The 24,447-nt window shown below is 39.0% G+C and overlaps 5 protein-coding genes across 7 annotated transcripts; 3 read left to right on the forward strand and 2 right to left on the reverse strand.

Moving 5' to 3' along the window:
* Window positions 1–1,641: 1,641 nt before the first annotated feature.
* On the forward strand, window positions 1,642–6,363 carry LOC137946531 (mediator of RNA polymerase II transcription subunit 32-like). Of its 3 annotated transcripts, XM_068792868.1 has the most exons (4): window positions 1,642–1,731; window positions 1,984–2,048; window positions 3,856–3,949; window positions 5,683–6,363. In XM_068792868.1, the coding sequence occupies exon 4, from the start codon at window positions 5,746–5,748 to the stop codon at window positions 6,178–6,180; it is 435 nt and encodes a 144-aa protein (XP_068648969.1). In that variant the 5' UTR covers window positions 1,642–1,731; window positions 1,984–2,048; window positions 3,856–3,949; window positions 5,683–5,745; the 3' UTR covers window positions 6,181–6,363. The 3 variants fall into 3 exon arrangements, 2 of the variants coding, with proteins under 2 accessions (XP_068648969.1, XP_068648968.1); XR_011111083.1 differs by lacking the exons at window positions 3,856–3,949; window positions 5,683–6,363 and adding an exon at window positions 3,799–3,849; XM_068792867.1 differs by lacking the exon at window positions 3,856–3,949.
* A 623-nt stretch (window positions 6,364–6,986) lies between these two features.
* LOC137946487 (uncharacterized) lies at window positions 6,987–9,607 on the forward strand. Its single transcript, XM_068792800.1, has 3 exons — window positions 6,987–7,450; window positions 7,546–7,761; window positions 9,356–9,607. The coding sequence occupies exons 1-3, from the start codon at window positions 7,229–7,231 to the stop codon at window positions 9,401–9,403; spliced, it is 486 nt and encodes a 161-aa protein (XP_068648901.1). The 5' UTR covers window positions 6,987–7,228; the 3' UTR covers window positions 9,404–9,607.
* A 1,063-nt stretch (window positions 9,608–10,670) lies between these two features.
* Window positions 10,671–12,636, reverse strand: LOC137946525 (plant-specific TFIIB-related protein 1). The gene is given in 5 exon segments (XM_068792859.1): window positions 10,671–11,366; window positions 11,463–11,621; window positions 11,876–12,204; window positions 12,207–12,335; window positions 12,338–12,636. Coding segments are annotated over 5 exon segments (1,269 nt in total). The 5' UTR covers window positions 12,549–12,636; the 3' UTR covers window positions 10,671–10,925.
* Window positions 12,637–15,162: 2,526 nt separating this feature from the next.
* LOC137945998 (omega-6 fatty acid desaturase, chloroplastic-like) lies at window positions 15,163–19,748 on the forward strand. Its single transcript, XM_068792131.1, has 10 exons — window positions 15,163–15,629; window positions 15,723–15,777; window positions 16,185–16,438; window positions 16,547–16,690; window positions 16,789–16,940; window positions 17,794–17,916; window positions 18,057–18,234; window positions 18,377–18,495; window positions 18,894–19,008; window positions 19,384–19,748. Exons 1-10 carry the CDS (start codon window positions 15,591–15,593, stop codon window positions 19,543–19,545), a joined length of 1,341 nt encoding a protein of 446 aa, XP_068648232.1. The 5' UTR covers window positions 15,163–15,590; the 3' UTR covers window positions 19,546–19,748.
* A 1,061-nt stretch (window positions 19,749–20,809) lies between these two features.
* On the reverse strand, window positions 20,810–22,897 carry LOC137946213 (BTB/POZ domain-containing protein At2g24240-like). Its single transcript, XM_068792430.1, has one exon. The coding sequence runs from the start codon at window positions 22,320–22,322 to the stop codon at window positions 20,997–20,999; it is 1,326 nt and encodes a 441-aa protein (XP_068648531.1). The 5' UTR covers window positions 22,323–22,897; the 3' UTR covers window positions 20,810–20,996.
* Between the last annotated feature and the right edge of the window lie 1,550 nt (window positions 22,898–24,447).

A 24,447-nucleotide genomic window follows, 5' to 3' on the forward strand; every position in this document is an offset into this window, starting at 1 on the left:
CTCATCATTCTGTTCCGTGGAGCAGAGAGTGTAAATTCAGGAACAGAAAAAAGGATTTTGCTGCAACTTTAAGGATCGTTCTTATTTTATTCGTCTTATCTTACTGAAACTTCGCTTTCGATACGAGACAACGTCAACAGGATTCCAACGATCTCAGAAGGTCGAAGATCTTCGGAATCTTAGCTAAATTCCCACGCTGGTCGCCTCCTTTCTCTCTATATAAAACTAGATTCCAATCATTACACACACCCTTTCTCTCTCTTCAGATGACGCGACCTTTGTCTCTCTCTTTTGGTGAAACGACGATGATGTCTGATTTTGAAAATTCCAGAATCCAGATCGCTGCTGTTTGTTTTTGTTTTGTTCTGTTTTAATCAAGTCCCTGATTTGATTATGATGGGTTCCTCCAATCGGCACGTGTGCATGCTTTCGACAAGGAAGACAAAAGGGTGATTTCTTCCCTCAGGGTTACTTCCGTCATTCTGCACTCATCATCTTAATCACCTCAAGGCCGAACCGACATGCCTGTTATACACCTATTTACGTTGTCCGCAGCTAGAGAGAGAGAGCAAACGCGTTCTGGTGCGGGCCGTGCGCGGCCGTGTTGCCGTGTTTAGCAGTTAGCACACGAAAATGCGCACTCGCGTCACTGTTGGAACATGATGGTAGTGATGCGGGTCAAGTGGAACGCAATTTAACTCTGCATTATCATCTCTGATTTAAGATCCGAAAAAGAACAACCTGAACAAAGGCGCAAAATCCTCTAAAGAGGAAAATAAAAAAGACAAGCGAAGCAACGTGACACTTTATTATTGTCTCTTTCTCGTCTTTGTACATAGCGTTATATATTATTGGCTTAGATGGACCACAGTGTTGTGGTCAATGGACCTGGATGAATTTGTTATAGCGAGAGCACGTTCCAGCAAGTAATTTGTTGGAAAAAGGCCGTTCGACATGTATCAAATATCGAACCAAAAACATGTCTGGTCACTAATTTGTTGTCTACATCATAAGCCATAACATGAGCACGAGTACCACCTCTTACTCTATTACCTGAGGGATCCTTGTTCCTAAATTGATCAGAATCACACGTTGGCTACTATTTATACTAATAATCTATTTTTTTAACCCGAAAATTTTTATATAGTGACTCAAATTTGTGATTAAATTTCATTTTTTTAATTATTTCTAGTCCTTTTTTTAGCTTTTGTAGGCGTATTAATTTTATAATAACTATATTTTATAATTGAATAATATAATCTTTTGGGTAGGAGGCATTTCACAACAAACGACCATTAATTTAGGAATAGAGGCTTGAAAATTCTAGAAATGTTTTTTATTTTTTAATAAACTCATAGTTAATTAACTTCATGTTGCTCTAACGCTAATAAATAAATTAATTAATTTAATCAATATTCGAATAATAGTTTATATTAATATACCAAATATAAATAAAATAATATATTATATACCATTTACAACTCCACCGAATTTCTAAAGTGAACTTAGGCGGGAGACAGGTTCCTTAAACTTGCGAGACGAAAATGGCCCACTAGTCTCTCCTAATACTAAAACAACTAATATAAATAATTAGGATCATTATCCTTATCACTCTTGATGTCTCAAACTTTCATTCTCGTGAGTGGGTCAAGTTCCTCTCTGCAACGATCTCTGACCTTGAAGCTGAAATGGTGGAAGCAAGCGGGGCTTTTCTGATGGATTAAGCACAAGGTAATCTTGACTGAGAAGTTCTCAACCCTCTCATGGGGCTGTTTCTCCTTTCTTCTGCCACTTTCTTTCGCATTCTTGTTGACCTATCTAAATCTTGTTCCATCTTTTTTGGCCTGATTAACGCCTTGAAAACCTCTTGTCTTACACGTTCAAAGATGGGTTTTATATATCTATGTATTGATTTTGCTTATCGAATCGATAAGAGGAAAACAAACATTTAATCTTCCTTTTTTCCTCTTTTCCTCCTTTTAGTAACGAATTGAAGCTGAGCCAACTTCAGCCGACGCAGCATTCCACCTCGGAGGAGCCATTTATTAGTAAGATCAAGTTCAAGGCCTGTTACTCTAGGATTTTGCATTTTAATCTATTACTTGCATATACTGGCTAGTTACCTATCACGTTCTGAACTGGTTATATTTTTTGCATAATTAGAAAAAAAATTCTTATTACTGGCTTGGGTTAGTCCGAATGAATTGGTATTGACGCATTCTAACATTGGGAGAGAGAAAATTTTAACGTCTTCAATCAACAATATCCATGGTGACAATCAATATCTACAACGAATACCGATGTCTAAGATAATCTAATTCTGTAGGTGTACGATCAAATTTTATTTTATTTTATTTTAATTATAAAATGGCCAAGTTTTACATTAATGGAATTTGTTATGGAAATTTTGTGTACTAATGACAAACTATCCTAGTTTTGTCTGTACACTAAAGTTTTATGTAAATTTATGTTTTCGTCAAATCAAAGGTTCAAAAATAGATTCTTTTACAATTTTTCTAAAATTTATTTGATTTCTCTTTTTTCAACTTTCTACGTGTAACTTAACTCGATAAATTGCATTTATCTTGTATTTTCCCAACCGATTTCTTTGCTTAAACAAACAAGAAATAAAAATACTCTGCTTTTTCCTCTCTTTCTCTCTCATCTCTATCTCTCACTCTCTCTTCCTAAGAGAGGCTTAGAGACATGGTCAGTATGCTTGGTTCATAATCCTCATGTTCTGTATCGGCCACTGGTGCATATAACAGATAGTTCACTCTTGTTATGACAGTGGGGGTGGGTATATTTTTTTTTACAAAGGGGAATGAATGTCGAGAGGGAATGGATCCTGTTACTCCATTAGAGCATTTGCTCCCAATGGACTCAAATTAGGTACCTTAGACACACATATATTTCAAAATTGTATCATTGAATCTGTTTGACTACCCATCTTGCCTAATTTTAGTAGGCTGCCAAGAGACAAACATAGGTGACACACTGACCTAAGTGTCAATTTTTGTTACCAAACTAATGCTGAGTCCAGTGACATATCAATTATTGGGGTTGAGTGATACCTTATCCAGAATATCTTTTATGTCGTCTATGATGTGTTGAATAATCTCCACTTAAGAATTTTTTATGTTTTTCTATTGTCAAGTTTTCTGCGTTTTGGTTGCCAACAGTTTTAGTTCTTTCAGCATTAATGTGATTTTCATCGTTGGGGTATTGGATTAGTGTTCAATCATTATAGTTATTCTTTAGCATGGAGTGAACTACTACTTTTGTGCGACTTGAAATGGAATACATCAATGAGCGAAATCCAGTTCTACTTTTAGCTTGACCTCACTAATGCATTGTGCTCTGAAGTCCAGTTCTCGTATAAGGAAAATATAATAGGTGATTTAGAATGCTGGAGCAATTTTCACTACACTCTATAAGGTTGAAGTTTGTCCGTGCATGATTTGAGGTCTCTATCATGTCAACTTTTCATACTTCCTGAATAATTTGAGATTTCCTGTTTTGGTTACGTTTCTAATGTTATCTACAATTATACATACCATACATTATATATATATTTCCACTAGTACTCTCAGTTGTTGGCCTCGAAAGTTTCATTGTATTTTTGTTGTTATCTTTGACTTATTTTAGTTCAACTCCAGAAAATTGACACATCTTTAATTTACCTGGCAATACATTTTGTCCATCTTCACAAGTAGCATGTATGGTTGGTTTATAAATTGTGGTCATGGATTAGATATTTAAAAGGATATGTTTGGTTTCTTATTTTCTTTGTCAAAGGCACAGAACTGTGGTGCATCAAGGAAATCTTTAACATTTTTTACTCTGGAGCTCCAGTTACTGATGCTAGATGGAATCCTCTATGAGGTGGCATTAACTGAGTACATGCACAGTTTCTTAGTCAATGGCAATGGGCTTCTGGAGCATCAAGGTAAGCTCTAGTTGGGTCAAGTAAAAACATTGATATGTGGATTAACCTTTCATTGAATGTCCACCTTAGGTGCTTCTGTGGGCTCTGGGTTTCAAGTCTCATTAGTGTCCATGTAATCAGTTCTCTGGATAAAGATAAGTACGTTAAGCCTCACTGGTGTATTGGGTATTGAGTGTGTGTGTGCATGTGTAGGGGCTTCTGTGGGCTCTGGGTTTCAAGTCTCATTAGTGTCCATGTAATCAGTTCTCTAGATAAAGATAAGTACGTTAAGCCTCACTGGTGTATGGGGTATTGAGTGTGTGCATGCATGTGTAGTCAATATTAAAAACAGATTAAATACATTAATATTCTGAAATTGAAGTTTTACATGCTGCTCCCAGTTGGAGCCCTTTGGAAAGTATATTGGAAAGTATAGTTAAGCGACTTCTGTTAACCTCGACAGACATGCTTAGCAGTACAATTAGAATACCATTTGACAGAGCTCATCAATTTGGTTTTGGCAACAATCCCTCCATCAAAAGTGGAACCATCAAAGTGTTCTACTATTTGCTTTTGCAGAAGCACGCTTGAGATAACCTATTCGTAAGACAAGGTTAATTATATTTGCTCACTGAAATGGCTTAGCTACGTCAAACGAGCTTAATTATCAAAATTTCACGAAAATGCAGTTAATTGGTGTGAGGCAATGCTATCCAAACTAAGAGATCTGAAATTTTTTTGTGAATAAACAAAATTTCTACTATTTGGAAATTGATTGTCACTGATCTTTACTAGTGTGCTTTAAATAATGTATGGAAGGGGTTGATTGAAGTCTAGCTCCATCATAATGTTGGAGTCAAAATAGCTGGCTGATTACAAGGACTCTTTTGTGACAATATCTTAGGTTTCTAAGAGCATTCAGGAAAACTGTAAGAGTTTTGTCAGATCAGATTGCAGAAACGCTATAGTTCTTGAGGAGGTGAATGGTCAAATGGGAGGGTCTCTTGTGTGAGGTTTTGTTTTCAATTGTCACTGGGGGTATGAGGTGTAATGTGTGTGTAATTAACATTCGAAAAACAAAAAAGAAGAATAAGTGAAGAATGGAGATGAATTTGTTTATTCCTGATTGAATGAAGGTAGAAGGGGCTGATTCTGCATCCTCCATCCGAGGTTAAGTGTAGCTTTTAAACTTGTGATTGTTATGTTGGTATAAGGGATAACCATTATTGTGCTTGCATGTTCTTGTGGTATATTTCTATTGCTCTGCATGTCTTTTTCTGATCATTTTGTTAAATGCATAGAGTGGCTCCAATAATGAGCTACCATAGTATAGATCAATTATGGCATTTAGATGCAAGGGTGCTTTTTTACATGTTTACTGCTGTCAGAACATTTTTGCTTCAGATCCTGATGGCATGACATATCGAGTGATTCTCATTGATATATTTTTCTGATGTGAGCTATGCATTTATTGTTCGTCAAGATTACTTCTCTTGTTTTACTTGTTACGCCTACTACACTTCATAACTATGAACGTGGTTTCCCTCTTTACCTTTCAAAAGGTCCTCTGGACAACCTCCTCATTACTTGAGTAACGATCATTTATTTTGTTCAGATTCGATGATGAAAGGTGCTGCAGAACCATGCTGCACCTTAAAGACGCGAACATTGACATCTTAGAACCAATTTTTTGTTTTCTCCTACAGTTTGTACATGTTTTTACAAAGGACTAATTGCTATGTTGTATGTAACAGTGGGCCACCAGCAAAGATAAAACTTAAACTTGCAAACTGAGATAGCGAATAGCTAATCTTCCAATGGATAACACTGTGGATGCATTGAGTAATGCATATCAAGAGTTCGTGTCAGCTGCAGCAGGTGTATTAGAAGCTAAGGAGCAGTCTAGGGGGCAGAAAACAACGGTCACTGATGCTGCTCTTGAAAACTTCAAGCAACGTTGGGAGTTGTTTAGGGTTGTTTGTGATCAAGCGGAAGAGTTTGTGGAATCTGTGAAACAACGGATTGGATCAGAATGCCTGGTGGATGAGGCAACTGGTTCTGCTTCAGCAAAGCGAGGACAGACTAATCCTGGGCTTCCTCCAATAAGTGCGGTTAAACTGGAGCAGATGAGTAAAGCAGTCCGTTGGCTTGTCATAGAACTCCAACAAGGGAGTGGAACAGCCAATGCAACTGCACACTCCCAATCGTTTGCTCCTTTTGACGCCAGATTCTCTGAAGATGGGGCGCAGTAAGTATCTGATGTCTATCTTGTAACTCAGTCGTTACGAATAGTTTGTTCTATGTCTATTTGGTAAGAAGTTACAGCTTTTATTAGCCAGCAAATAACAAGAAAGTGCTGACCACATCTGTTGGTCTGAGCAAAAGTTTGTACATTTGGAGTGCCTCTTCTATGTATATAAATTGTTCTGTCGATAGTGCGCCTTAGTTAAAAAAAAAAGTAAAACTGGTTTATTAGAAGATTAACTGTGAGTTTTTCTTTAGTACATCCGTCGTCGCTGCTCAATAAATTGGCCACCGACATTCGAACCGACTCATTTTGGTCAGTCAACAAATGCAAGCTCACTCATTTTTATATTGTTTTCTATAAGACTATAAACTACTATTCCCGGAGACAGCAGCAGCTACCCACTTTGGCACTTTGCGAAGGTCATCAACCGAATGGTCTCTTTTAAGGGAATTGAGTTGTCTGCTTTGAATTCAACTCGAGAGCTTAATTTCACAAGCTAACTCGTTCAGACTTTCGAGAGTTGAAATCTTGTCTGGTCCCTCTATAATCATAAAAGAATAATGAATTAAACCGATTTAAGGGCCTCAGTCACTGTTGTTGATTGGTGCAAAATATAGACCATAGTGTGTGTAACTTTCAAATTGGAATTTATATCTTTCGCGTTATAGAACCTAGTTAATGTCTTGTTTAAGTTGTTATTAAACTAGTACAGTGTTCTTGGATAATATGAAACGTGATATTGGGCTAGCTAGTTCAAGTGTCTCATACTCCTCAACACTACAATGCGTATGCGCATTGAGCTCCAGGCTCACAAGTCATAACAGTGCTACATCAAGCTAAATCCGGGAAAAAAGGGTAAAAAAACAAAGAGATCCAAGGAACGCATTTCTGCGTTCGTAATCATGTAATCGAATAAGTGGAGAGAATCCCAGTTCAGTTCCCTTCGTTCCACCTCAACGTATCGTCTCGGGGACAACAGAGGACGAGTACCAGAAGCACGCGCCGCCAATTCACCGTGCAGCTACCATCGCCTGAATATCTTTCGATCCGAGATGAAGGATGAAGAGCTACCCACGACGACGAAGAAGGATTCGAGCGATGGTGGAGCTCTCTCCGGAAAAGGAGGCTACAAATTCTGGGCTTTCGGGGCCATTCTTCTTCTCGCCTTCTGGTCTATGTTCGCTAGCACAGTCTCTCTTAAGTGGTCGGCCGGAAACCTAAATCAGCTAACCGATGACATTGATGCTCATTTACATGACGATCTGGACGTCCTTGTAAGCGCTGCCTGTTTCTTATTTACATTCCTGGTGTCGATTGGTTGTTGTGACCGGATCTTTTTAAGCCGGTTTGTTTGTGTTCGGGGTGGCAGGAAATTGAGGAGAGGGAAAAGGTGGTGAAGCAGATGTGGGAAGTGTATACTCACAGTCATCGGATCAGGCTGCCGAGGTTCTGGCAGGAGGCTTTCGAGGCTGCGTATGAGCAGCTGGAGAGCGATGCTCTTGGGGTTCGAGCGGCAGCCATCTCAGAGATCGCCAAGATGTCAATGCGGACGATAGATCTCGAGCCGCCGCCAAGACAACAAGTGGTATGTCGCCTCTAATTACTTCTTTTAGTCTTTTGCTCTTCATCATTTCGCATCCTGGCGCTTTTATGAGGTTTTTCCGTTGTCATTGCTGAATTAACTTTCCCACACAGAGTGCCTAACAAGGAACAACCTCAATTATGCAGCTATATTTGTACACGTTTCATTGTTGATTTGCTCCAGTTGCCAGCATCTTAGTAGCTTTGATTTTCATCACATAAGGGAGATAATTCTTGGGCTTAGTTAACTCACTCACATCTGTTTTGAAGGCAATATGAGTCCCCTATATTTCTTTACTTATTTAAACTTCCAAGACTAATTTGTCAGTCTTCTAGGAACACACTTCAAATGCAAATCTGGCCACCAGACTTTTGCTTCACAGACTACCGTTTCGATTTTAGTGATTGCTACATGGCGGTAGAAACGCATCCAGGAGAATTCACAAGATGCTCTGTTGCATATGTATCTATCATATCTTGAAAAATGATTGTGCACAAGACACTGATTTGATAATTGAGTAACTTTTATAGAATTTAGAGGCGATTTTCTCATCTTTCTCTCTTTTTGATTTTTCGTTTATCTTTCCTTTTATTTTTTGCTATATTCTAAGAGCACTTTTTTTATAGTCTACGTATTGGTTAGTACGATTTTGAAGCCTTTTGTGTTTACACAAATATAATATAACTTAAAAGAGTTCCGTCTTTAACTTGTAGAACTTTGTGTTTGAATTACAAATCCTGTCTACCTGCTTTGAGCTAACTGCTTCAGGTTGATAGGCATGTCCCTTATGTATTGACATTGATCATCAATTTCACTAAAACTGCTTCAGGCGACCCGCCGGAGTAGTAAACTTACTGACAGCTTATTTGGTTTCTCATTAGTAACAAATGAGAGAGTTCTCAGTTAAACCCATGCAATCAGTGTTGGGCTTTTTGGTTTCAGGAAAACTTCTTTACTTGATCCATACTGGTTAAGACTTTAATGTATAGACCTACTATCTGGAAGACCTTCTGATCATGCAGTTAATAAGCTCTTGTTGAAATTTCTGCTTTGTTCTAGAAAGTAGGTAGTCCTAATTCATTGGTAAATGCCACTGTTTGTTGGCCTCAAAACATCTCAAATTTTTTTACTTCTTGGTGATTGTTTCATTAGATGTCATGTTTTCTTCACTATATTGATGCAAGTTAAAAATACACTTCTGATGCATTGGACCGAGAGTAACAGAATTTTTCTTGTTCCTTCATCTCTTCTGTCCCTTCTTTTGAAAATTGCCCAAAAGATTACTCTGCACTTGACAAAATCTAAAGATCAAGAGACCCAATTTTGGAACAGCTCCATGGAACCTGCAAAATTTGATGACTGCAAGTGAAATCTCACTAATCTGCAAGGGTCCGTGTTTTGAACAGCTCTCCAAAGCCTGCTTGGTTCTGATTGAACCTTAGCATGCAACATGCTTGTGGTTTACTCTTGTTTTGTGTGGTTTATGCCCATAGTATATAATTATATATTGTATAAATAGACTTTTATTAGATATTACTTATTGTAGCTGTTCTAGTTGGTTTGCTCGATTAAATGTTGCCTTGTCACCTATTTCCAGAACACAAAGGGCAACGGAGATGGAAGGCAAGAAGGTACCCTCAGCTGAGCAGCAATGAACAGCAATGCCAGGCCTCAGTCATGTATATCTTGTACTGCTAATGGTGTGCTCATCAAATTTCGTGTGCTAAGCTTGCAAGTCTTTTCACTGGATGTATTTTTTTGTATTACCTCGAAAACACACCATTCCACTGGTTCTTCTTTCTGAGCTCAACGTGTTTAGCCATGGCAATATATAAGCTTGCATTTGCTATTGCTGTTTGTCTGAGTTTAACCATTTATTAACTCTTACCTTTGAGGTTAACGGGAGAAGAGAAGAACAATCTATTGGAGGGAGGTTCTCTTGGACCTCTTATAATCAGTTTATTTGAAATTAGAAGAGAAAATACGGTTCTAAATGCTAGTTAAGTGCATAAAAATATGAAAAAGTGATGAGTCTACTTTTCTCTAAGGAGAGGGGAAGCGAGGGGCGGGATGTTGGGTTAAGTCTTTCAAGTTGAAAGGGGTTTAGTTTACAAGTGCAATCAACATTCAGAAGAAAAAAATATGTTTATAACAAAAAAGGGGAACGAGCTCAAGTGATTTTGTAGCACCCGGGACCAAGCCTCATTAAAAACAATTCACCAAGTTTCAGTGAACACGAACGAAACCATCAACAAGCCAATAGGTCCAACCCACCTCACCAGTACATCAGGGACTACGTACAAATGCACAACTATGTACAAGAACTTACCTTATTTCCTTTCCTCCATGGTCTATCAGCTTGTACTTCAATTCACTCTGTAGAAGCTTATTTCTAGAAGTCTTATAAATACATTTCGTTTAAGCTGTGTTTTTCTTCTTCTTCTTTTGGTATTTAAAAATACACCTGGTTCAAAAAGTAAAGCTTGTAGGTCTCTCATCCTCTTCTAAAGGTAAACCTTTTTTTTAAATGGTTTCTCTGCGTCTATTTAACATTCCCTTCTCTCCTTCCTGATACAATGATATCAAAGATGACTTGGTTTTGGGGTGGGATTTGCGGACCAGGTAAATCTTCATGTCTTAGAAGACCATCTTTATGAATGATCCACAGACATTCACAGGACCATTCATAGAGGTGGGTCTTAGGGGGATGAAGAATTGCTATTTCAGCAACAGCAAATCCTTGCTTCTTGGTTTTTCTCTTGGATATACCCATTCTCCAGAACAAAGTCAAGGGGATAAGAAAGTTGCAATGCTTGTTCTCTCATTTTTTTTCTCCACTCATGCTCTGTTTCAGGCCAAGCCAGCTTTTTTCCAAGCTAAGAGAGAGAACACTTTCAACATTCATCTCCACATAGAGTTCTCAGTAACCAAGCACAATAAGACAAAGAGAATATCGATACAAAAGAAACGCTGAACATAAGGAAAAAAATTGATAAATAGGAGAACTTAGGATTGAAAGAAAAAACCCTACATACATCAGATCTCAAAAGGGAAAAAAAGTGGACAGGGAATGAACGAAGAGAAGCCATGTGAAATGAAAGTCGATTACCTTTTAGGACAAAATTGTTTCTGCTATTATTTCAATCCACAATGAACGGTTGGACATGTCAACTACCTTCACAATCTATTCCGATTTCATCTTCTGCTGGGTCCTGTTGATCTATCTCCAAGACCTTCAAGGATTTATCAGTTTCCGAAATTCTGCATTCCCCAGCTTGAACACTAGAAGAAGAACTACTGATCGTTTCAGCTTTAGGAAATGCAACACGACATGATGAGACCACAGCTGCAGGAAAAGCCTTCTCCGGAGGGATAGCTGGAGTGTAATTAGGTGATAGAAGATCGTCCCAGTTCTCCAAATGCTCCTTGTATACTTTACGAAGAGTAACCTCAGTCAAGCCCGTTACTTTGCAAATCTCAGCCTGGGTTTTGTGTTTGTCTTCTAATTGACAGGCCAAATATATTGCAGCTGCAGAAATACTTATTGGGTTGCTTCGCGTGCAGAAGCACTTGTTGATTACAACTTCTCCAATGTGTGCCGCAAGATCCTGAGAAATCAAGCCATTTAGGAAATGAAAAAGTCGTTTTTTTCATCTATGGGCTTCTTCAGTTTTTAAGAAGCGAGAAATTAATGCAAAACATACCCGAGCAGATTCATTGAGTTGTAGTAGATTGCAGAACCGGGGCATGTAAACTGATATTGAATTTCTATTGACGGGCTGGCTTAGTTTCAGAGCTTCGCCAAGAATCTTGATGTACTTCCCGATTTCCTTCTGGGGAAGGTTGGCAGCAGTGGAGATTTCCTAGTGCATAATAGTTGGTTAATTAACAATTCGAGTGAAGATAATGAATGCTGAGGAAGGATGTATCACCAATTGGAGACATGCAGCAGATCATCCTAAAAAAATAGTAATCCAACTTCGAAATTTCGGAAGAAAAATGAGTTTTAAAAAAAGAACACTTCAATGGTACAAGTAAGAGAAATTCCATGAGCTCTTTTCGCAAGAATAAGGTGTAGAGCACAACAAATTATAGCTCCAGTTCAGGTAAGCCCTACCTGTAGCGTCCTGGGTTCCTGTGCTTCCCTTATCGCGTGCAAGAGCGCGGCCGTGGCAAGTGCCTCCACATTGCGACTCCTCAAACTGGTGGTGGTCGAGCAGTCACGGAATAGCTGGAAGGCGTGATCCAAAATGTCGCGATCCAACCTGAGAATGGAACCCACCTCGAGAATCAGGATGTAGGCTCGGAGGCTATCGACGACAACAGGAGGAGATGAAGTATCGGTGGGGGGGATAGAAGAAGAGAAGGAAGAAGAATCAAGCAGGACTCGCTCCAGTTCGGCAAGGTGTCCGGAGAAGGAGAAAGCAGAGCGAGCGGCGACAGGGGGGGCTCCAGGGACCAGGTGGAGAAGGCGGTGATGAAACCGGTGGGGTAGAATGGGTCCTCATCGTCGACGTCGTGGCTCTGTGGGCTCACTGCGGAGGCGGAGAGGTCAGGGGTGACGAGACAGAGAGGGGGTCTTGGGCTCGGATGTAGAAGAGATCATGGGTTAGGGTCTGACGCTCTTCAACTACACGGCCGCATGAGCAGCATTCCGTCACCGACCTTCCCGACGCCGTCGTCGCACATCGACCCCGACCCTCCGGGCAGTACGGACAGTGCAGCGGACACATCAGTGCCCCGTCGGCCGGCGGCATCCTTGCTGGTGTCAACTGTTTGCAATGAGACATTCCTTTTGATCCTGAACTCCAACATGGGGCTCATGCCCATCTCTACAAGCAAACGAAAACCACCTTTGTGATTAGACATTCCTTTGATCCTGAACTCCAAAATGGGGCTGAGGCCCATCTTTACATCCAGATTTCTCTATTCTAACTAGTAACTTCATTAGCTTTAGCTACGATTATAATTTACAACTCACATGTAGAAAAACAAGATACAGTTGATGCCGCATATCCGATTCTGTTATCTGTATCAATGAAATGAATGTGAAGAGTAAGAGCTCGGAGATGCTTCTGCAATTCACACAATTGCAAAGCAAGGTGGCTCAGTCGGCAATTTAAAATTTTAGGTTCGAGGCTCAGGCAATTTAAAATTTTAGGTTCGACGCTGAGTTCGAACCAAATAGAGCCCTTCTAACTGAGTTTGAACTCGAGCCAGATTCGAGTTCTAACTTACATTTAAAATTAAAAAAATAAAAATAAAATAATATTGTGATAAACTTAATACTATCGAACTACAAACTATCACAAATGAGTCTAAGATTTTACAATAGAGTATACTCATAATATTATTAGAAGATGAGAAACCCAAAGAGTTAAATGATAAATCGTTTTTGAGGTTTAAAGTAAATAAGATTAACTATCAACCAAAGGGAACTGACGAGAGCAATAAGAGTAAAATCTATTTTCTTCAAAAAATTTATGTTAACGAGTCAATTCACGAGCTAACAAGCTGAATTTGAAAAATCTCGAGTTTGACTTGTTATACTTACGAATCTTATTTCAAGTTTGAGCTTAAGTAAAAATTGAACTGAGCCAAACTTTTTTCAAGCCGATCTCGAACAATTTGCAAACTGATTTACCTTGGTGCCACCCTTAAGTGTGAGTAGGTAGCTTCGAAGACTCCAATCGAGCTCACAGAGTCGATCACATTATGGTAGCAGCTTCTAGGCTTACTTAGACTTCTCATGCTAAAATCCACAAATGTTGGGGTTCTTTACGGGCTCAACAAATTTTACAACTGATTTTAGTTGATCTAACTTTAACCGCTAATTGGAATTTATTTAGTTGTCACGCCTACTTATGGTTTGCAGTATGAAAAAATATATTTCATTCACATTATTGGTTAAAATATTTTATTTTCTAAATTAAGATTAATAAGTGCAAACATCTTCACATCTATAGATTCTAATCAACCTGCTCTGTAATTCTCTCTCAATTTTTTTTCAAAAAAACTTTTAAAAATTAATTTCTATTTACAATTTTATACCATTAAAAAAATTCTTTTGACCCGAACCCTCTTAAGAACAAGAGAGCAAGGGTCCTCATCCTCTTCCACTATAAATAAATAAGCAAGAATACCCTCCGACCCACACCCTCTTCCAAAAAAGAGTGTACAAGGGTGCCTTTCTTAACATTTCACTTCAAGTCTTTTTGCCACTATGTTTCCTCTATTTGGGAGAGAAAGAGAGACACCGGTCTATTAGTGGCATTGAGCTGAGTCAAGTTTGAACCTGTTTATGTTTGAGTTTAGTTTGATCTAAATACTTTGTGCTCGGGCTCAACTTCGAGCTTAAAATTGAAATTAAACTCGAACCCAAAAAATTTAAACCTCAAGCCGAGTTCGATCTCCAACGCCAACCTACATTTAAAATTATAAAAATAAAATAAATAATAAAAAAATAAAAAAAATATTGTGATGAAACTAGTACAATTGAACTGCAAACTATCAAAAAGGAATTTAAGACTTTTCAATGAAGCATACTAATGTTCAATAATCAGTTTAATAGACCTAAAAGAAAAATCAAACACCTCCATCAATAGTGTTTATCTATTGGCAAATAACATTATTAGATTTTGAGGGACTCAAAAGGGTTAAACAATCGATCATTTTTAAAGTTTGAGGTAAATAAGAGTAACTATCAACCAACTAAAGAGAGAATTGACGAGAGCAACAAGTCGACTCATGAGCTAACAAGTCGAACTTGGTTTATTATATTTAATGAGTCTTGTTTTAAGTTTGAATTCGAACCGAGCTCAAGTAAAAACTGAATTGAGTTGAACTTTTTTCGAGCGAGTTGGACGAGTTTATGATCTAGTTTGGCTTGGTGCTATCCCTTCACCTGTCCTTTTAAAAAAACAATAAATTCGATGAAGTTTATTCATGAGGAAAAAAATATTTCGGGGGATTAAACATTTTTGTTTCAAAATGTGGCGATGAAGAACAAATTCTTTATTTCAGTTTTATGTTTTTTATTCATAAATGTTAAAAAAGGAGATAGCTTTTTGTAGATTAAGTGAATTCCCTACCAACTTTCCATAAGAACCGATACATGTTATAGACTTTTATAAAGAAGTGAAGTAGTCCCACAACTTTTCTTATATTAGAACCCAAGCATCATGGAGCTACACCTAACCACTAAACCCAAGTACCACATGTAACAAAAATATGGTTCCATACGCTTCATTTCTCTCTTTTCATATGTTACACATTTATCACAAACATTTTATGTGGCACAAAAGAAAGCCGTGTAGTGGTTAGGTCGAGGAAGATTGGATTTAAGCTCTCCATGTCTATCAGTGGCTCACAAACGCACCCATCAAAATCATGGTTAGATTTTAAAGAATATTCCGATGTGAACCTCAGTTTTCGCTTTCCGACGTGAACAGGACAAAGTTCCATGGCGGCAATTTAATCCTAGCCCAACCATTGATCATTTATCTCAATTACTGAATCTGTTTCCCTCCTATGATGTTACGCTTTAGACGTGTGTTGAATATTTACGGTCCGCTTCCCGCTGTCGCGAAACTCGCCACCGGCTGAGGGCCGAGGCAGAGGCAGCGAGAAAGGCATACGGACGGACGGACGGACGGGTGTGGAGTGTGGACCTGTGGTCACTCTATCCACTAGCACGCGGCTGCCTCAGCACAGCTTGCATGGATTATTGTTAATTGAAGGGTATATATTGGTCACAAGCAGGAAGGCTTGCCCACTTGCTTCAGGGTGGGGGAATTTTGAACTGGAACCTGTGGGATTTCTGCTCTTCGAAAATGGCCTGCAGGATTGCAGATTCCAGTCTCCTTTTCTTGGTAATTTTATCTTATTGCGGTGCCTGGCACCGTTCTCTGGTGGATTCTTATTGTTTTTTTTTTCTTTTCTTAATCATCTTTTCTCCTCTTCAGCTTCCCCGCCAAAGGGGAGTACGTAGCAGTAGTTCTTCGGTCAGTAACTCTACAGGTATGTTTAAAGATGGTTTCTATAGTCTGCAAAAGTTCGGCTTGAATTGCATTTTAAGTGGGGAATCATGGATAGACTTGTGAATTCATGGAGTTCTGGCTGTAAACTTTTTGTAATTAATAACAGTAAATGCATGTAGTTCCTTGTAGCTGAGCACAGTGAACCCGTGGAAGTTGGATTGTTGAGGCTTTCTTCTCCGTTTGAGATAATGTTACTCGCTGTGGATAGAAATCAGTAAATTTTTTTATTGAACTCTAGCGAGGTGGAAGTTTTACCTACTTGAGAACAATCAACACAGTACAAAAAATGAGGATTTGTGGCTTTCTGTTTCCGCTTTTCTTTTTCTTTTCTGGCTCTGTCTTTTAACAGTGATTCTCAATTCATGACAATTCTACCTTTGCGGACAGGCATATGCTATCTAACATGTCAAAGTCGTCAACACTTTGAAGGGAAAAGAATTAGGACGAGTACTCATCAATGCATATCTCGCAAGAGGATCAGTCTAAGAGCAAAGGCTGTACCAATCCCAGCTGAACATGCTTTGCAAGATAGTGAAGATGGAAGAAAACGAATGTGTGAAAATTATGGCTTTACTCAAATTGGAGAGCCAGTTCCAGAAAATGTTACACTAAGGGATATCATTGATACACTACCTAGAGAGGTGTGCTAAAGTAATTTTAGAAAAGACAAGAAAAAAGATTCATCAGAATTTATGTGGCTCGATATCTTATCTCTGTTATCTAATGCATTTTTTTCCCACCTTTATAAGGTGCTTGAAATAAACGACCACAAGGCTTGGAAATCAGTTTTGATTTCTGTTTCTTCATATGCATTGGGAATCTTTATGATTTCAAAAGCCCCTTGGTACTTGCTCCCTCTGGCTTGGGTATGGACTGGCACTGCAATCACGGGGGTTAGTGTTAAACTGTTTATTTGGCAATTTATTTTTTCTGGATTAACTGACAAAATTGCCTGTGTCCTGTTTGGCTTGCCTGACTTTCTTTTGGCTAGTTTTTTGTGATAGGCCATGATTGTGCCCACAAATCATTTTCAAAGAACAAACTAGTTGAAGATATCGTTGGAACTCTAGCTTTTTTGCCACTTATATACCCTTACGAGCCTTGGCGCTTTAAGCATGACAGACATCATGCAAAGACAAACATGTAAGTAGATTCATCCTTTTCCTATTATTAGCTTACGTTTGCAAGAGTATATATATTTGTTAGTTTCAAACATGTGCAGTTATTAATTCCATACAGATTATGGTAATATTGGTGTAATCTAGACTATTTTTGTACTTTTTGCTGCTTGTCCATTTTGAAAATTTGTATAACAGTTCTGATTGTTACCCTTTCACATTCATTTTGCCTCATGCTTCCATTAGCTTCCTGCTACTGGGCATTTGTGACACAAATGTCTCTTACTGTTTTGTCTGTTAGTATTCTTTTGGGGTCTTTAGTGTTTTTTATGCTCTAAACATTTGTCTGGCCATTCTGATTAGGAAAGTTCCCTAACTAGGCATGATAGAGTAACTGGTCCAACTGGTTTCATTTGTTGGGTCTTTTGGTTGTTGGGAAATGATGCATTATCATTGACATTAAAATTTCCTGAGTTCTGGGTAGGCAGGATGAACTTGTGTTCTTTTTGTAACTTAAATTGTCAGATAGAAGCTTCAAACAATGCTCTGCTTGAGTTTGGAGGCAATCATCGTTTGGAAAGTGTGGAGAAGGAAGGCGAATGAGAAGTTTTTTTAAGATCGGAAAGCTTTAAGGAGAAAAAAATTTATGGTCTTAAGTCTAGAATTTTTTTCCATAATTAAATTAATCAATTAGAGTTTTTCAATTTTAAGTTCTTTTTTTTTATCCTGAAGTTTCTTGAGGATTTGTTGCACAATAAGTACCACACGGATAAGTTAAAATAAGTTAACTTGTAAGTTAATAACTTAAAAGAATATTTTTAGATAAAAAAAAGTGCCATATGGATATTTACCTAAATAGTGCTCTCTCTTTGTATTAGGTTGTCTGAAGACACTGCTTGGCATCCAGTCTGGAAAGATGAATTTGAGTCAATCCCTGCTCTGCGCAAGGCAATCATATTGGGATATGGGCTATTTCGTCCTTGGATGTCTATAGCTCATTGGTATGATATTGCTCTCTCTCTCTCTCTCTCGTATATGCAATTTTTCAAGGCTGCTGATAATTTTTGTTTCTGGAACTTGTAATTTTCTCTACTTCCATGGCCTAGTCATTAAGCGCTTACTATTATCTAATCCCCGATAGGTTAATGTGGCATTTTGATCTGAAAAAGTTCAGACCAAATGAGATTAAAAGGGTGAAGATTAGCTTGGCATGTGTCTTTGCATTCATGGCAATTGGATGGCCATTGATTATCTATAAGACGGGGATAATTGGATGGTTAAAGTATTGGCTAATGCCATGGCTGGGCTATCACTTTTGGGTAAAAATCTCTTTAATTTATGTTTTTCAGATGAAATTATTTGGCTGCCTGATTAAAATATGTTATTTCTTTATATTTCCACACCAATTTTATTTTGATATTTTTTTATCTTTGTAAATTTTGACTTATATATGCATTTTAGATGAGCACATTCACAATGGTTCACCATACCGCACCTCATATTCCTTTTAAAACTTCAGAAGAATGGAATGCAGCTCAGGCCCAGCTAGGTGGCACTGTTCACTGCAGTTATCCTCGTTGGTAATCTATTTCTTCTAGTATTTTCCAATTTCTTTACACAGGATTGTGTTGCCAATTCCTTTTAGAGAGTTATCTGGAGATAACTCGATGTAACTAATATAGCTAGTTAATTTTTACTTAGGCTGCTCAAAGTTCACCAGCTAGTGCCCTGTTAATCCTCTTATGTCCTTTAAAGTTTGGGCTTGAGTGGAAAAAAAGCCTAAATTTTAGACTTAATTAAAAGTTATCCCATGAAATTGCAAGACTTCTTCTTCTGATACTCAATTTGTTTACTTAGGAACACTGACCTTCTGCCTGTCTCTTACCTAACAAATTTCTTGAAAAGTTCTCTACCATTCTGAAATAATAAGACTATTCTCCTGCTTAGCTACATGTTTTTTCTTTTTCCTTATTTACAGGATAGAGATACTCTGTCATGATATCAATGTGCATATACCTCACCATATATCTTCTCGAATACCAAGCTACAACCTTCCTGCGGCCCATAAGTCACTTCAACAGCATTGGGGCAAGGTAAGTCCTCATTAGCCTTATTATAGATGTGTTGAATGTGATTTTCAGAGAGAACTCCTCTATGATGGAGTTTTTTCAGCCCGCTTAGACTTTGGGCTGGCCTGGTGAAGTCAGACAGTCATGGGTCACTAACGCTATTTTCGAGCAAGTGTAGCTCAATTTTCTTGTCCACGATGAGATCACTTCATCTCCAGAAAGCCAGATCTCAACTGAAAGCAATAAGCCTATCAAGTTGTGTTGTTACCTAGCCTGGCTTTGCTCAAAAGCACTGAACAAGCCCTGCCAATTTCTAGAGTTATTAAAGTGTACTTTATCTGTCCTAAAGATCTGATGCTTAAGTACCTTTGTTTTCTAATGGGTTTTGAAAACCAACAGTACCTTAATGAAGCCAACTGGAATTGGCGACTGATGAAGATGATTATGACGACTTGCCACATTTACAACAAGGAGCAGAACTTTGTTGCCTTTGATGAAATTGCTCCGGAGGAATCTCAATCTATTGCGTTTCTGAAGAAAGTTATGCCTGATTATGCATGATCTCGTTGCCTTATTTCATAGAGTGTGTCATTTAAAAAGTCTTTTTTTTTTTAAATAGTGCTATTTAGAAAGTCATTTGATTCTCAATATTTTTTATTTTATTCTCATAGTTTTGCTCAGGGACATTCTCATCGAATGGGTAAAAGACAAATCACTACATAACAGTTCCAAGGTTAAAAAATGATTTTAATGTACTGTTATATATTTCCTGCAAGAATGTTACCCTTTACCATAATATGAATCAATGGAAGCCTCAATGATGGGGCATCCACATCTTACTTCAATTGTTATTGACGCCATCAACTGCACCAACCAGATAGTTGCCATTGAATCTTCTATCTATTTCCTTCACTTGTGTATCACCTTTTTGTTTTCCTTGGTGTGATCGCCAAAAGGACAACATTGATCAATAGAAACTAACCATCAGGATGCAGTTTTAGCCCAGATGCCTTGATGCGGTGCTGAACCTGAACACCGTTGGTGCAGTTGATGGCGGATTTGGTGATTCTGTGGGGGTGGGTGTCTTGGTTAGAGGTTAAATTATGCTTTGCATATGTGACCACTCTACTCGTTCCTCTGAGCTTATACAGTACTATAATGAAGTATTTGCAGGAATGTGGCGTAGATTATGGAGACTGGATAGTCTAAATTCATTAGAAAATTCACCTGCTGAATAATGAATCCCTGTCGCCACCAGGTTCACCACAGGAATCTTTCTCATAAACGATTTATTTATCCTGGAAACAGCTTCTTTCATGTTCTAGACCTCAACAACCATGAACTCAAGTTGACGAGACAAGATAACGTAACTGGTAATAAGCGTTAATTATTATTTGGCCACATGAGGTCTTCCTCCGTAGGAGAAAATATAATGAGAGAACAAACCCTTGACACCGAGTTTTATGACTCTTCAACGTCTGCTCGTCATTACAGCAATAAAGTAACTTTGACTTTCGACTCAGGGATCCATTAATGGCAGCTTAACATTCACGTTTCATCGATTGCAGGGAGCAGGGTTCCACCTAAAGTTCGAAAGCGAACCTGGACCTGATTATGGGAAAGCTTGTCTTTGAATGTTAGCCATCGTGGGCTCGAGTATCTTTGCTTTAGAAAGAAAAAGTGAAAGTTAAACTGCTCAATTCTGAGAGGAGGAAAAAGAAGTAAAGAACAGCTCATATTTTCAGTCTAATCCCCTGACAAAAAAGAAAAAAAAGAAAAGAAAGGGTGTTTTAGAAAGCGATTGTTTCTCTCGGTTCTCAAATACCATTAACTTGAATTAGTCTTCTTTTAAACTATACTTTCTGGCACAAGTTAAGTGAAGCAGGAGGCAGATCATGAAACACTGATCAGTCCTCATTTCTCTTTCTTTTAGAGGTGAGAAGTTTACACTCGATGGGATACAAAAAACAATCCTTTTACACACCAAAAATATTGGAGAATCTGCTGAAGGACTAACTGATAGGACCAGGAGGTGTCTCCCATACATCAAAGACATTCTCTTCACTGTGAAGAGCGAAAAGCCTGTCTCCCCCGATTGAGAAATCACAAATTGAACCTCCGTAGCTTCTCTTCAACCTTGATGTCAGTACCCAATCTGGACAGCAGAACACAGAGATACTATCGTTCATTGATGAGAATAGCTGTCCTCTGTGCATTGCCAGTTTGGGGTTGCACATTTCATCTGGTAATCTCCCTTTCATCAGCAGACTCCTTGAGCTCCATCTGACACTTCCGCCATTGCTTCTCCAGTCCATGAAACCCAAGTCATAATACTGACTCACCACGCAAATTGAACTCGATTCCTCCATGGCAATAGCGTCGAGGACGCGCTTCTCATCCAGAGTGTGAGGGATCCCATAATCGGACCAACACCAGGCCATACTTTTGTCTCTGAAGTCTAGTAAACTAATGTAACAGTGGTCCTTCTTCGGAAACAGTGTAGCAACCATCAAACAGTTGGACCCATGAAGCCATTGAAGCTTGTCAGCTTCACCCAGAGACCAACCGGGAGACTCGTAGAAGAAATCAATCTGTTTACCAGTGATCTGGTCCCAGACGCCGATCCCGTATTCATTACTCCTTCCTTTACAACTAGCAAATATCTTGTAATCTGAACTAAAACTCAAAGCTCCGGCAGTGAAACTCTTGGATTGGTCATCATGGGTTACCTGAAATTTGTGTCTAAGCTCCCCTGTAGATGAGTTGAACACGGCCATCCCACCATCTCCACGGCCCAACCTTTCACAGGCGGTAACCACAATGTTATCCGAATCGATGTAGCCAACATCGTTAATTCTCTGATAATTCAGATTAATTGGAGGATGTTCCTCGAGCAACCAGTCGTAAACATGAACCATACTGCCATGAGCAACGCAACACCCACCATCAGGTCCCGCTCGAATTGCGGTGCCGTCGCCTGGGGCGCGCCCGTTCACGCACCCAGATGACGCGAGGCGGTTTCCGTCGAACGAACCCCATTTTGACGCCCGGACATGGTCAAGCAGGCCGTAGAAGGAGGCCTCCATGTAGAGTTGTTTCTCGGGTACGTGTGGGGGAATGTGGAGATCGCCTGTGCGGAGGAGATCGAGAAGAATGGCGAAGCACGAAGGATTTCGATCAATGAAGTACTCTTCAGGTCCGTCGGACTTTATGTTCCAGTCGTCGTCTAACAGGGCGCCTAACATAGAATGGCGACCAGCATTGGCGAGGGTCGTCGAAGTGGTTTCGAAGATCTTGCCACCAACATTGAATCGGACACGGTCTCTGGGGATTTGCATTCCCGGATCAAGGAAGAAACCCAAAATTGAACAAGACGTGTTAGAACAGCAGAAGTGAGAATCACGACGAACTACACGAACAGTACCGATCCCAGACTCCGATTCCTAACTGTGACAAAATTGAATGGGCGGCTGAAGCATAATTCGAAGATGTGGAATTTAAATTTGGTGAGGCTCAATTCAAACGCAAAGAGGAATGAAATAAAAAATCAAACCAAGGAGGAAGAGCGACCGCAGAAAGATCGCACAATCGATTGAAACGCTAAAAAATGGTTTGCCATACGCTGGAAAAGACCCAAAGCGATTTTCACGCGGGGAATCAGAAACAGAGATATTTATTCAAGAGGCAGGAAACAATAGGAAATTCCAAGCAATCTCAAAGAACCAAATTACAAGAATTGCTGGAGAACCTAACCGAAATGAAAGAAACCTTGACCTGGATGTCGACAAAGAACAAAAACGAGAGATGGGTTTTTCATTAGAAGAAGAGATTTATACTGGAAACAATTGTCGGACGCCGGCTGGATTCTCTATTTTATCTTCCCTGTTTTGATGTCTCTGTTTCTCCTTCGCTTCCCCGGTCGTATCTTTTTTGTCGTCTCACATTGAAGTTTGAAACCACTTTATTTATTGGCTCCAAGAGGCAGTTGAAAGAGTCTCTCCAACGTCAGCTCCTGCTGGAGACTCTTTCTCTTTGGATTTGGGCAAGGTTATACAATAATAACTGTCAATTATTATACTTGCCCGGAGGATTAGTTAAGACCAAATTCATTAACAAAGTCGTTGGTGCAGATAAATCATATAATTATCTCTAGTTTAGTTAGTCGCCCTTAGTGGAACGATTCATCTTACTGCTTTCATGGAAATTTTGATCTGACCCGGCAACCCAGAAAATTACTTTTGAACATCTTACATGAATTACGTAACCGTTATCTATTATATTATCAAGAGTCTGGAAGCTTTCTTATCCAAAGATCTGACTCAACCTCCCTCCTTCAGTCCTTTTCTGGGCAGTGTTCAGAAGGGGTGTCTTAGATGGAAGGGAGTGGGGATCGACATCATGTGCTCTGGGACCTCTTTAAATCCTTGTCGAAAGCGCTCAGATGTTTCTCTTTTCGCTTTTCAGAAAGACCGAGGCAGCCCGCCGGTTCGCGCAGCTCGCGATCAAGGAGGAATTCAGTTTTCTACTATTGGAGCTTCTTTCCATCCCCAAATTGACTGGGAAGACGAGCTACCTTAGTCCATGAAAAATATATGAATCTTCTTACATTAATTTATGTGGGAAAAGCTCATCCGTTGGGCTCGATAAGCGAGCGGATTGATTGCTCAACGTGTCTCCTCCCATAGAAAAGAGTGGCTAATGAAATTAATTCAGAGTGGAAGTTACAAGGATTGTGAACCAGAGGTGGATGGAAAGGATAAATACGACCCCTTTAAGACGTGTTAAATTAATAGGACTATTCGGACGAAAACAGAGAGAGAGAGAGAGACAGAGAGAGAGAGAGAGAGAGTACTGGGTGCCTTCGGTTCTGAACAGGAGCATCTCGGAGGACGACAAAAGCAAGAAACTGTGAGACACTGCAGGCTCGCAGCGGCCGATCCAGTTTAAACGCGCAAAGTTCAATTTAATTTACTCTCGTTTATTTTATTTATTTTGATTTTTAATTAATTTAATCATCTGGGAGTGGCCCAGGGCCCTGGGTACCTCTCTGTTCATCCGACACGTTTTAGAGGATGAAAGGCCTATTTGGTGGGCTTTAAGTAGTCCAACCAGCGGGCTTCCTCTCCCAGTTGGGAATTTTTAAAATCCAAGAACAGAAAAAACAAACGCCCAAACCACTCCTAGATAGACTGGACCCAGATTGGACACGAGCTCCGACTTTGGCGTTTTAAATGAGTATACGGATTAAATATTAAATAATATTAAATCTATAATTATTTATCACAATTCAAAGTATTTGATTTGATTTTTAATCTATAATTATCTCATAACAAAGTATTGTAACACTGCTATAAAATAATATACTAATTATTTTTTATAGTGGGATATTCAATTATATACTGTTATAATCTTATATTATGCACTATTTTATTAGAATTTATATTAAAATAATTGAGTCGCATT

This window comes from Aristolochia californica, unplaced genomic scaffold (assembly GCF_029961685.1).
Source record: "Aristolochia californica isolate CCGP_79_NKW_82.1479 unplaced genomic scaffold, dmAriCali1.0.hap1 SCAF_12, whole genome shotgun sequence".
NCBI lineage: Eukaryota > Viridiplantae > Streptophyta > Magnoliopsida > Piperales > Aristolochiaceae > Aristolochia > Aristolochia californica.